Here is a 13,921-nt window from a genome sequence, read left to right on the forward strand (position 1 = left end):
GATCATTACACAGGTGCACCTTTACTGGGAACAATAAAAGGCAGCTCTGAAATGTGCAGTTTTGTCACACAACACAATGCCACAGATGTCTCAAGTTTTGAGGATGTGTGCAATTGGCATGTTGATTGCAGGAATGTTCCGCCAGAGCTGTTACCAGAGAATTGAATGTTAAGTTCTTTACCATAAGCCGCCTCCAACCTCGTTTTAGAGAATTTGGCAGTACTTCCAACCGGCCTCACAGCTGCAGACCATGTGTATGGCGTTGGGTGGTCGAGAGGTTTGCTGATGTCAACGTTGTGAACAAAGTACCCCATGGTGGCGGTGGGGTTATGGTATGGGCAGGCACCGAACACAATTGTATTTTACCGATGGTAATTTGAATGCACAGGGATACCGTGACAAGATCCTGAGGCCATTGTGAGGCATATTCTTTTTTAAGTATCTGTGACCAACATATGCATATCGGTATTCCCAGTCATGTGAAATCCATAGATTAATGTCTAATGAATGTATTAGAATTGACTAACTTTCTTATATGAACTGTAACTCAGTAAAAYAATGTGTTGCATTTATATTTTTGTTCCTTATGAATARATGGCTCTGAGTCTGGCTAGCACTGGCAGGAGTATGGGGTAACGTTAGTTACAGTGTGGTGAGGGTTAATTCAATTCTTTCTTCATCTTGCTAGCTGGCTAGTTATCTAGCTGGTTGTAGCAAAAGGACTTTCTACAACATGTCGGTAGCTAGCTAGCAACATTAGCGAAGCTAGCTGCAGAGTCACATTGGCTACCAAGCAACATGAGATCATTTCTAAATTCTGGAGGCAGTGGAAACACGATTTGAGCTCGCCCACCAAGGCCCAACACGGGTTGATTTCAAAGTTCCAATGGAAACAAGGCTTTAGATGTGCTCAAAGTACATTCAAACACAACTTTATTGACWTCGCTCATACTGCACAATAAAGTTAAATGACAATTCTGTCATATTGCCCGAATGATGATTTCCATTATTTAAAACTGCATTTCCAGTTCCTGTCCATTCCTTCCAGCAGTTTCCCCTCTGAAACCCACACACGATTCACATGATTCCAGAYATCTTTAAATATACATTATCAAAGCTGCTGCGGGCCTTTATTAGTTCAATTCCCTCAGTCTTATGATTTTCATATGTGACAAAGCACAAATGACTTTAATTCAATGGTAAATAGTACATCATATCTCTTCACCAGAGCTGGCGTGTAATACTAATTATGACTCGGGGCTATATATAAATAGGGATTAYGTTATGGTTGCAAAATGAGATTGGCACACGCTGGCTGTTCTAATCCTACTGCAAATTAGATTATCATCATGTGTTTTTAATTGCGTGTTGCCATATTGTAGACCAGAGGCTATGTTTGTAGATGCTGATTTTCTATTTATTKATTTCACCTTTATTTCACCAGGTAGGCCAGTTGAGAGGTCTCATTTACAACTGCGACCTGGCCAAGATAAAGCAAAGCAGTGCGACAAAAACAACACGGGGTGTTTGAGATACAGTATCCATGTTTTCACATGTGAACAGCACAGTTTTTCAGGATGAAATCAGATATCAATGACTCCCTAGCAACACCTGGCCTTTTGACTTCATAAATAAAGCACATCAGTTTTTGCTTAAACCAACCTTTTTWGTTTGTTTACCTTTCTTCGGCCTCTCCGTCTCTCCTGGGTACCTCTTTTAATGCTGTCTCTCTTTTTCTGTCTGTCTTTCTGTGTGTCTGCATCCCTTCAGCCTGCGACATGAACGTGCACAATCAGTGTGTGATGAACGTGCCCAGCATGTGTGGGACGGACCACACCGAGAGGAGGGGACGCCTCTACCTGAAGTGTGAGGTCACAGAGGACAAGCTGCAGGTCACAGGTAGGCCTCCGGATCGGACCATCTCTCAGACAAATCTATTTCTCACTGTTTGTCCCAAATGSCACCTTATTCCTTGTATAGGGCACTACTTTTGACCAAAGCCCACAGGGATCTGATCAAAATCAGTGCACTATGAAGGGAGTAGGGTGCCATTTCAAYRGCATCCGTTTCCTCCTTRCCCAGTGGGGTTATGATGCGTAATGGCTGACAGAGCTTCCTCTTACCTTTTCACAATCAGTCCCAACCATCAGTCCCCAACCACTTTAGCTGTCAGTTGCCTGTTACAGCCCCATATTGATTGATAAGAAAGAAACCACTTCTGGCCACAAATCCATTCACAGCATGGATCGCTCCCACCGGGCAGTCAGCACCACTGATTCCTGGCAATCTGTGTGTGTGTGTGTGTTCGTTCTTGTGGGTGTGTGCGCCCATGTGCATGTGTGCTCCCTCTAACCTGAGCCTACATCGATTTCTATCTACACAATTGTCAATCGCATCAATAGGCCCAGGCTTTGAAAACCATTCCATTTGTAAAAACACCCGTTCACRGTTCAATAGATGAAGTGAWCTGGTTGTCATACCAAATATCCCCGCTYTCTGTTTTTGAGTGACAGCAGCCAGGAGACAGCATGTGGTGAGGCAACCATCACTTAATAAAAGCCTCCAGTCTGCAGCCTACAGAGACACGGGTCAATTCCCTTTGGTATACAGATCAATACTGTGTGTGCTTTCCAAATAGCACCCTATTCCCTATATAGTACACTACTTTTGGGCACTGCCTATGTACAGTCACGACAAACCCTGTCCATTTTTTTAACTTTATGATCATACCTGGGGCAGGGATGTCACTAGGCCTAAAGCCCCCCTAAAATATTCATTAGCCCCCACTAAATAAATCAATATATCGGTCAATATATTTTCTCTGTGATTTCTTTTTTTTTTTCGCGAACCGTTCCATCACATCTTAAACCTCTTACTAGGACCTGGGGGAGGCTGCTGCATGCACTAGTGACTGTTACACTTCGAACACACCGACTGTGTCCTTGTGTTTTTGGTAACACCAGAAGTACATTCATTTCCAATGGAACGCTGCGTTTGCCTTGCAGACCAGCCGTGCCGAAAGCGCAGGTCTGTGTGGGTCCAGAGATGGTTAAAGTCCTGAAAGCACAGGTCTGTGTGTGGTCCAGAGATGGTTAAAGTCCTGAAAGCACAGGTCTGTGTGGGTCCAGAGATGGTTAAAATCCTGAAAGCACAGGTCTGTGTGGGTCCAGAGATGGTAAAGTCCTGAAAGCAGTCTGTGTGGGTCCAGAGATGGTTAAGTCCTGAAAGCACAGGTCTGTGTGGGTCCAGAGATGGTTAAAGTCCTGAAAGCACAGGTCTGTGTGGGTCCAGAGATGGTTAAAGTCCTGAAGCACAGGTCTGTGTGGGTCCAGAGATGGTTAAAGTCCTGAAAGCCAGGTCTGTGTGGGTCCAGAGATGGTTAAAGTCCTGAAAGCACAGGTCTGTGTGGGTCCAGAGATGGTTCAGTCCTGAAAGCGCCAGGTCTGTGTGGGTCCAGAGATGGTTAAGTCCTGAAAGCACAGGTCTGTGTGGGTCCAGAGATGGTTAAAGTCCTGAAAGCACAGGTCTGTGTGGGTCCAGAGATGGTTAAAGTCCTGAAAGCACAGGGTCTGTGTGGGTCCAGAAATGGTTATCTGTCTAAAGCATGGGTCTGTGTGGGTCCAGAGATGGTTAAAGTCCTGAAAGCACAGGTCTGTGTGGGTCCAGCGATGGTTAAAGTCCTGAAAGCACAGGTCTGTGTGGGTCCAGAGATGGTTAAAGTCCTGAAAGCACAGGTCTGTGTGGGTCCAGAGATGGTTAAAGTCCTGAAAGCAGGCAGGGGAGTTCCACCGTCTCATTCAAGAGCTTCGACTGTTTGGAGAGGAATTCCAAAGTTACTTTAGTCTGGACCGAAGCCAGTTCGATCACCTGCTCCAGATGGTTGGAGCCAGGATCGCCCGGATGGATACCAACTACCGGGAGTCCATCAGCCCAGTTGAACGCCTGGCGATTTGTCTCCGGTAAGCTAAATTCTAGAACATTTTTAAAGCTTTTGATACCATAATTGATTGATATTTGATACATTGTTTTTATGTGCAACCTAGCTAGCTAAAGGTTCCAAAGGTGTCCTTCTGCTTTCCCCATAGGATAACCCTTTTTGGTTAGAGGTATAACCCTTTGGGGAATAGGTTCTACCTGGAACCAAAAAGGGTTCTACCTGGAACCAAAAAGGGTTCTCCTATGGGGACAGCCGGAGAACCCTTTTAAGTAGATAGAAAGAATGGTACTAAGAGTAGAGTTGGCCTGGGCTCCAGTTTAATGATATAGTCATAGACTGAATTGTACTGTTTCAAGGCATTGTTAACGATGGTTGAGTATTCCAATATAATTAGTAGAGCATAATAAACTGTAATGAGGTAGCTATATGAGTAGATATAATATGTGGGTGGAATTCAAATCACACACAATATTTATTATTATTTTGAAATATATTTCAGATTCTTGGCGACGGGACTTCTACAGGGCCATCGGATTCAGCTTCCGAAGTGGACGGTCCACGGTGGCAGGCATTGTCCCCTCTGTGGCACAAGCCATTTGGGACTGTCTGTTTGGTGAATACATGCCTGTCCCCAAGGAGGAAGACTGGAGGGCCAACGCTGCCGAGTTCCTGGAGAGGTGGAATTTCCCCAACTGTCTTGGTTCCATTGACGGGAAACATGTAGTAATCCAGGCTCCACCGTGCTCAGGTTCYCAATTCTARAACTACAAGGGTACATATTCAGTTMTACTCTTGGCTGTAGTAGATGCCATCTACTGTTTCCGTGTTGTCGATGTTGGTGCTTACGGCAAGGGAAGTGATGGTGGGACCCTACTCTGCCTTCGGCCAGGCACTTCAGGATGGCACATTGGAGATTCCACCACCTGCATCACTCCCTGGTGCTGAAGACCTGGGACCTGTTCCCCACGTCTTCGTCGGCGACGAGGCTTTCCCTTTAAGACCCAACCTCATGAGGCCCTACGCTGGACGCCAGCTGCCATTGCCAAAGCCTGTAAGGATCTTTAACAAACGGCTGTCCAGGGCAAGGTTAGTTGTTGAATGCGCCTTTGGGATTCTGGCAGCCCGGTGGAGAATGTATCGGAGAGTGCTTGGTCTCAGCCTCTCAAATGTCGATGCCTGCGTGAAGGCCACACGTGTTCTCCACAACTACCTGCGGAGGTCATTCCAGGAGCCGCTCCGGATGGAGATGGGCACGCCAAATGGTCACCTACCTGATGTCACCAGGGCAGGTGCCAACAACGCCCCCAGACAGGCACTCCAGGTGAGGGAGAAGCTGACCACCTACTTCTCATCACCAGCAGGTGAAGTCCCAGGGCAGTATGCCGTGGAGTGAAACGGCTCTTTTAAGAGCCCTCTACCACAAAGGTTCTTTTAAGAACCATCCACTGTTGTCCATAAAGTAGATTTTTTTCCCCCCAGATGACTTTATGTATCATTGTCTCTCTTCATTTGGAAGTTATATTTAAGTGACATTTGGGAGGAAAGACCACACCTTAAAACCCCTTCCCTCTCCCATTAACGTCAGTATTATACACACCTGGCATGGTACATCAGGTGAGCGGGAGCACTAATTAAGGTTATACGACATACAGTTAGTATGATAACAAAGGGAAAGGGTAACCTAGGGTCCATACAAATAGTACAGTTTACCACCATGTTCACTGGCCTGACAAAATACAGGTGGAAAAAAACTAATTAGGAAGAGAATGTGTTTTTACTTTCATCTTGTCTTAGATCTGCAAAGGTGTCGGGAAGAAATAAGCAGATTAAGTCTAAATGAGATATTAATAAACAACAAACAACTGACTATGAAAACATAATTTAAGTATTCAAGTACAGGAAAGAACATGCCAGGTATGTGTGTTGTAAAAAATGTTTTTAAAAATGAAACTATTTGAAAGAGGTGTGTGTATGTGCATGTAAAAATAACAAAAATGAATATGCAGCCTCTAATCTGTAAGAGAACAACAAGAGCATGTATTTTTGGCACAACTGCAGACAGATACAGGGACTACTCATAAAGCCTAGACGTAGTAGGGGAACTTCAGACATGGCCATAAAGAGCGAGAGGGCAGGGCACTGGAGAGCAGAGGTACAGAGAGGAGTGGAGAAGAGGTGTGTGTGGGTGTCTGTCTCAGAAAAAAATATATAATAATATGTAGCCATGACACAGCTAAACAAACAAAGGGCCCCTGGACGTCATGGACCAGTCGATGGAACATAACTTCACAAAAAGTTTCAACACCCTGGTTTTCAAGTGGTTTTAAATGAAAGAAATATATTCACCTTTAGAGCATCTGTGAATTCTCCGGTGTGTGAGTGTCAATTCAGAAATCTATGTAACACTAATAATGAATGCTATCCTAAGACTTTAGAAACAAATGACTTTATGAATTGACTGAATTTAAAGGGAACTGACGTGTGTGAAAAGAAAGGTACAATGAGGGAGGTCAAAACAACACCCAGACAACTCCTCTTCCTGTCCTTCCTCTCCTCTTCCTGTCCTTCCTCTCCTCTTCCTGTTCTTCCTCTCCTCTTCCTGTCCTTCCTCTCCTCTTCCTGTCCTTCCTGTGAGCTGGTCGGCTAAATGGACTCCATCTCTGAAAGGGAAGAGAAAAACAACACATACAAGCTTAACATAATATGACACCATAAAAGGTGAGATTTATGTTAACTAAATACTGCTAGTATAGTGTAGTTAGTTGCATAAAAATTGGAACAGTGTGGTAAAGTTGGTAATACTTGCAGTTTACTCATGGAATTTGTATTTCAGAGCAAAAGATGAATAAGGCAGGCAAATATTTTGACAGCAAACTGTTGTTTTAGGATGTTTTCTAACCCAGAAACAACAGATATACATTTGCCTCATATTAATACTTTGATCTGAAATACCAATTCACCTACATGACTATACTGTAAAAATGACCTACTTCACTGTCGCACACTTATGACACTACCTGTGATGTGGAGAAGAAAAAAAACGTACCATTGAATTCGGCTTCGAAAAGCAGCTGATACATTTTAACCTTGACTGCTGCTTTTCTTTGCTGAGGCAGCCTCTTCAGTGTTGGCACCAGGCTCATGGCAAAGAGGGTCTCTTCATCCTCCTTCCTGTGAGCATCAGGTTGGGCTGCATCCCTCTTGACGACTTGGAGGAGCCTCTGCTGAAATTAGTTGAGTGGATCTGGGGGCTGGTACCTCCGACGACGCCTGGCGTGAAGTTGTTCCTCTTCGTTTCTCTCTGTCTCTCTGTCACTGGACCTGTACATAGCCCATCTGTAAATAGCCCATCCAACTACCTCATCCCCCATACTGTTATTTATTTTTTTGCTCCTTTGCACCCCAGTATCTCCACTTGCACATTCATTGTCTGCACATCTATCACTCCAGTGTTTAAGTGCTAAATTGTAATTATTTCGCCACTAGGCCTATTTATTGCCTTACCTCCCTTATCTTACCTCTTTTGCACACACTGTACATATACTTTTTTTTCTCTCTCTATTGTGTTATTGACTGTATGTTTGTTTATGTGTAACTCTGTGTTGTTGTTTGTGTCGCACTGCTTTGCTTTATCTTCGCCAGGTTGCAGTTGTAAATGAGAACTTGTTCTCAACTAGCCTACCCGGTTAAATAAAGGTGAAATATATAATATAGAAACGAAGAGGAACAACGTCACACCAGGCGTCGTCGGAGGTACCAGCCCCCAGATCCACTCAACTCATTTCAGCAGAGGCTCCTCCAATAGAAAGCAATAGAAAGGGAAGTGGGTAAAAACATAGGAGCAGGGAAGGCAGCATATGATTAATGAATCACAGTGCTGAATATGATCTGTTCATCACAATTACATTACGGGTGAGGTGGCGCGATGATGGGACTGGGGTTTGGCATCCTCTCTCACATCATAACATATCTGCCAACGAGAGACAAAGCATGTTTAAGCCTTGTTTTTATTTTTTATTCTAACATCGTTAGTCATCATAATCATCAGGAGGTGAAATGCAAAACTGACCTTGGATCATTAACTCTGGGACTACTGCATCTCTGTATTTCAATGCAAAGCATCTCTTTAATAATACTTCCTGTTAACCTGACCAAGTGACCTCTCACCTCTGATCATGCTGTGCCCTCTGTAGCCAGTTCAGATGTGGGAGGGGTTCACCGACACAGCTGATATAACCTAGAGGATTTAGGGAGAGAGGGATGAAGTGAAGGAGAGAGACTGTTATTGAGAAAATAAGTTCGACAGGAATCTGTGTGTGTGTGTGTGTGTGTGGTCTCACCTGGCGCCCACATCACACTAAGTGGCTGCAGAGTGCTTTATGCTGGAAAACATGAACAGACACTCGAGGACAAACTATATAGCGTAGTTATAGAAATAATGAAGTGTCTTACTATTCTCCATGGTTGGCCCTCTTGCCTATTCTTTGAAGGTGGAAGGAACCACAGTTATACACCTGAGCCTGTTTACTGCACAACACAATCCATCAATCAGATTGATACATGAGTGTGTGGGTTATAGGGTGTCTAATTGTTTAAAAAAAAAAATCAATATGGGTGATTTAAAATAGCCTGTTTTGTTTTTGTACAGACATCACACCCTTACCTAAACAGCACCCTCACCTGAGAAGTAGAAATCAAAGATGGAGAAACTGGGAATTGAATAACTGCAGTTGATATAGCTAAGTAAATGYAAGAATACTTCCCCTCCTGGTCCTCGTGTCTATCCTCATGAAGTTATTTAGGACACAGGTAGCCTTCACACACCTGAATTCCTCCAGGAGGCAGTCCCAGATAGCCCTGGTCACCCAACCTTGCAGTGCCCTACTACGTTAACTGTAGGCAATTGTTTTGAAGGAATCTCCAGTTACAAGGTATCTGTAGGAATATAGAAGACAAAGTAATTATTAGACTTCTACATCACCAGGTCATTGTGGATTACTAAAGTATAATATCCATGATAACAAATCATGATAACATTGGATTGATAGATGCATGGACACACATACAGTGGGGCAAAAACGTATTTAGTCAGCCACCAATTGTGCAAGTTCTCCCACTTAAAAAGTTCACCCACTTTGTTATTGACCAAATACTTATTTTCCACCAAATAAATTCATAAAAAATCCTGCAATGTGATTTTCTGGATTTTTTTTTCTCATTTTGTCTGTCATAGTAGAAGTGTACCTATGATGAAAATTACAGGCCTCTCTCATCTTTTTAAGTGGGAGAACTTGCACAATTGGTGGCTGACTAAATACTTTTTTGCCCCACTGTATGTGCATGTATAGCATGTGACAATAACAGGATCATGAATACATAAATACCACTTGAAGCTTGATAAGTTGTTCATTTGAATCAGCTATTCAGTGCTAATGAAAAAGCAAAAATGTGCACCCCTTTGAGTCCCCAGGACCAGGACTGAGAACCACTGCTCTTCATTGGGACCTCTTCATATGTAGACAGGCTTTCATAGCTCTCTTTATCGGAGGACAGAAAACCTCACAAGAAACAGACTTCATTATAGTCAAATTACACCGCACTGAATATTATGCTACTATTATCTCCGTCCTCACTTCTAGGGACAGGAACTACACAAAAGTYCCTGCCCTATCCAGAATAGCCTACTCTCTCACTTTGACAGTTGGGGCTGCTGTCCTTTCACCCTCCTCCATGGCTGTTAGCTAGCTACCTACAAATGCATTTGGAGTTTATATTTTACAGTGATAAATATATCAAGATAGCTAGCTAATATGAAGTTAAGTAGCTGGTGATATTTAATTCACTTAGCTATCTATATAGTATGTGAAGTTGGCTAGATAGTTAGCTAGCTCATTTAGCAGCACATTTGAGTTAGCCTGCACTGTAGCTAGTTAGCTAATAATACATTTATTTTTTACATTTACGAAATGTATTTACTTAKTTGAATAGGTTCTCCCAGCCATGTGGATGATTGGAAACAGGGCAGCAAAGTTTGTCACCAGAGTGTTTTAGAGCATATTACTATTGAACTATGTACCCATTTAATAGCCAGACCTTCATACAAACTTGCTCTGCTGAATAATTGACGCACAATCGAGCACGCCCACAAGCGAGTCACAATTGGCGGCACACGGCAGTTTACCATTATCTAGTGTACATGCACCGTTAGGCCTACTTGTAACTTTATATACTTCGGTGGCTTGAGACTGCTAGCTAACGGTAAACGGACAGGAGGGACTATGCCAGACCCCCCTAAGAGGCATAGCCCCCCTATCCATGAATCTCTAGTGAAGTCCCTGCCCAGGGGTATATCTGTGTGGGCTTAGTCAGAAACAGGGGTCTCTCTTTTACATGTATTTAGTGAGTCACGACTCGTTTCGCATGTCTTTCTGTGTGTGTGTGTGTGTGTGTGTTTTTTTGCGTGTGTGTGTGTGTTTAACTGTTGGTTCTGTATCGGATGATTTCAGTCAGGCATAGAATGGACCACCTTTGGTGCTGTCCAATAAGGCAATATGCTTAGTGCTACTGCATAAAGTGGTACCGCATCTTACTTCAAGGCCAAACTATTGATACTACTGAATAACATTGTGCTGTATTTTTTGTGTTTCTTCGACATGTGATGTTGTAGGAAACAGTTCCCTCTTTTTATGCTAATTCTAGCTAATGCAGCAGTAGTTACATAATAATCACATACATGTATTTAGTAGTGGAGTCCAACAGTGTCATTTCAGTGTTGGTACACATTCAGATTCAGTACAATGACTACAATTTAATTTCCTGCTTGTGTAATTACATACAATACATGTGGAATTCCCTCCCCAAATAATAATATGGATGCCCCCACATCACACACAGAGCTGTAGGAAATTGATAACAGGTACACAGTCAGTCCATTAACTGGTTAAGCTTGGGTCCCTAAATCAAATCACATTCCCTCAACACACACTTATCACATTATCGCCCACGAGATGGAAGCAACCCCGGAAATATTCAATCAAGTAGGGATGTGGTCTTTGGCTTAGTTCACTCCAAAGGGTAAAACACACACGGTTAACAGTAAGTTTGCTTTTCCGTTGAACTGATAATGCCAAGTCATGTACTTGTCATATAGCACTTTATATTATTGAGAGTTCACTCAGGAACCATATTATAACCCTATTATGTTTCCCCAAATGTTTTGTCACATATGAAAATTGCGGTTCAACTTAGTGCAGATCAAGTCGTTTCCCTCCGATATGTGAGGTCACTTTTCATGGCCCAATCATACGCCCGGTTGGCTGCCAAGCGCTCAGACCAGACGTGTGTGTGTGTGTGTGTGTGTGTGCATAATTCGAGGGTGGCTTCCCTCCGTCGGCGTAATTGCTAGTGTGAAATGATGTGTGACTCAAATGTGGTGGAGGAGGAAGGAATCGGGAAAAGGAAGGGAAGTGGACCTAACTTTCATAATCCAGTAGAGTTACAGAGAGAAAATAGCACTAGGAAGTGGAGATAGGAGGACCCATGTACTGTAAAGCCCTGTTCTAATGTTGAAATGCATTGTTTTATCCTCCACCCCTTCATGCAATCATGAATCTAATCTATTTTGGATAGGTGAGAGTAAGGGTTCCACTGTATAGCATAACACCAACACGGTCAAATCAGTGATAGCAAAGGGACCAAAGGAGTAAGGATGCGTTTTTCAAAGTATTGGCACCGGGCCTACATAACGTTAAGGAGATACCACTGGGCAGTGCAGCCCAAGAACAATTTAGTACTCTGTGTGGGCACCCATCATATGACACTGTCGGAAGAAGAAGAGAGCAAATAGTGCCAAGCCATGTTGCTAACAAATACAGACCCACGTCTATTCCAATTTGACTACTTGTGTCTCAATGTATCCCCTATCCCTTGGCTGGCGGTAGCCTTCCCAAGCAGCCTTCAACTAAGTGTCACTTCCTTAATCTAAGTGTCACTTTCACTCAGTCAGTTCTGCTTCAAAGGGGCTTTTGGCTGGCTTCTCCTTGGAACATTCTGCTTCTCCTTAACTCTATTGAGGTTCAGTACAGAGCAGCGGCCTGCTGATATGCCTACTGGCAGACAGTCCTCCTTCCACTGGGCTCGGCTGTGCTGTGGCTATGAGGCGCACACACACTCAAACAAACACACACGCAAATATTCCCGTAGCTAAATCGCTAACTGCTCTTCTCACAAACAGTTAGTGCTAGCTCGCTAACTGCTCTTCCCATTAACAGACAGACAGATAGGAATGCCGATTGGGACCCGTCTAAAGTGGACAGAATGCTAAATGCACTGGCAGCCAAACAGGATGTGGAGCGCTCTCCTTATACTGAAATGTGTTATAGTGGGCTATGATGGAGCCAGGAAAGCTGTGATGAAGCTGGACCTCGCTGGGGAAAGTAGTATCTTGATTTGAAGAGGTTAATGTTGGCTAGGTGTTAGTAACACCTGGGGAGTCATTTCATAACAGCTAATGTTATCATTCTTTGGCAGTGTTATGATTGTTCTAAAAATGCTCCAAAACAAATAATTTACATGAGTTATGTGTGATAGCAAATTATTACATTTCTAATGTTAAAAGGTAACGTTCGCAAATTATGACATTTCTATCACGCATTTACTTACATAACTCATGTAAATTATTGAGGTACAGATGTAAATTATTGAGGTACAGATGCAGCTATCTGGTCTAAAAGTTACCTGCCTCATTCATATGATAGGAATGTAATGCWTTTTCCCAGGCAGACAAAGASAGCTTCGCCAGCGTGTTTGAATTGCCCTGCTTATTGGTTCCCTGTAAAGCACCGGCTCGGCTGTTTGGCAGCACAATGCCTAATATACAACTGGATTCCCTTAGCATTCCCTAGGCTAGCATGATATCCATCACATTACACCACAGCTTTTGTTGCTTCACCTTTTCTAAATGAGCCTGTCAGTCAGACACAGAACATCAGTTCTATCATTGCCAATCGCTAGTTTGAGTAGCCTTCAAGTCACTCTGACAGCTTCCACATAGGGATTTATAATAATAATATATTATATACTTACTGCTGATGGGATGTCAAAGTAATGCGAGCAGTGCAAACTTTACTGAACAAAAATATAAACTCAACATGTAAAGTGTTGGTTTCATGAGCTGAAATAAAAGATCCCAGAAATGTTCCACACGCACAAAAATCTTCTTTCGATCAAATTCTGTGCACAAATTTGTTTACATCCCTGTTAGTGAGCATTTCTCCCTTGCCAAGATATTCCATCCACCTGACAGGTGTGGCATATCAAGAAGCTGATTAAACGGCAGGACCATTACACAGGTGCACCTTGTACTGGGGACAATAAAAGGCCATTCTAAAATGTGCAGTTTTGTCACAACACAATGCCACAGATGTCTCCAGCGTGCAATTGGTAGGATGACTGCAGTGCCAGAGAATTAAATGTAAATTTTTCTACCATAAGCTGCCTCCGATGTCATAGAGAATTTGGCAGTACATCCAACTGGCCTCACAACTMCAGACCACGTGTAACCACGCCGACTCAGGACCTCCACATCCAGCTTCTTCTTCACCTGCCGGATCGTCTGAGACCAGCCACCCAGACAGCTGATGAAACTGTGGTTTTGCACAACTGAAGAATTTCTACACAAACTGTCTCAGGGAAGCTCATCTGCATGCTTGCCATCCTCACCAGGGTCTTGACCTGACTGCAGTTTGGCGTCGTAACCGACTTCAGTCGGAAAATGCTCACCTTCAATGGCCACTGGCGTGCTGATGAAGTCTGCTCTTCACGGGTGAATCCCGGTTTCAACTGTACCGGCCAGATGGCGTCGTGTGGCAGCGGTTTTCTGATGTTGTAACGAGTGCGCAAAGAGAGGGAAGCAAGTTCAGGGTGTGAGTGTTTTAATAAATAAAAGGAACAATGAACACGTAACAGAAACAACAAACCGACAAG

The 13,921-nt window shown here is 43.4% G+C and overlaps 1 protein-coding gene across 1 annotated transcript in view; it reads left to right on the forward strand.

The window, feature by feature from the left end:
- Window positions 1-13,921, forward strand: part of LOC111982249 (protein kinase C alpha type) — a 222,442-nt gene that overhangs the window by 132,322 nt on the left and 76,199 nt on the right. The window contains exon 5 of the mRNA XM_024013793.2: window positions 1,771-1,899. Coding sequence (XP_023869561.1) covers window positions 1,771-1,899 — 129 coding nt within the window. The remainder of the gene's footprint in view (window positions 1-1,770; window positions 1,900-13,921) is intronic.

The sequence above is a fragment of the Salvelinus sp. IW2-2015 genome, linkage group LG21 (genome assembly GCF_002910315.2).
Source record: "Salvelinus sp. IW2-2015 linkage group LG21, ASM291031v2, whole genome shotgun sequence".
NCBI classification, from domain to species: domain Eukaryota; kingdom Metazoa; phylum Chordata; class Actinopteri; order Salmoniformes; family Salmonidae; genus Salvelinus; species Salvelinus sp. IW2-2015.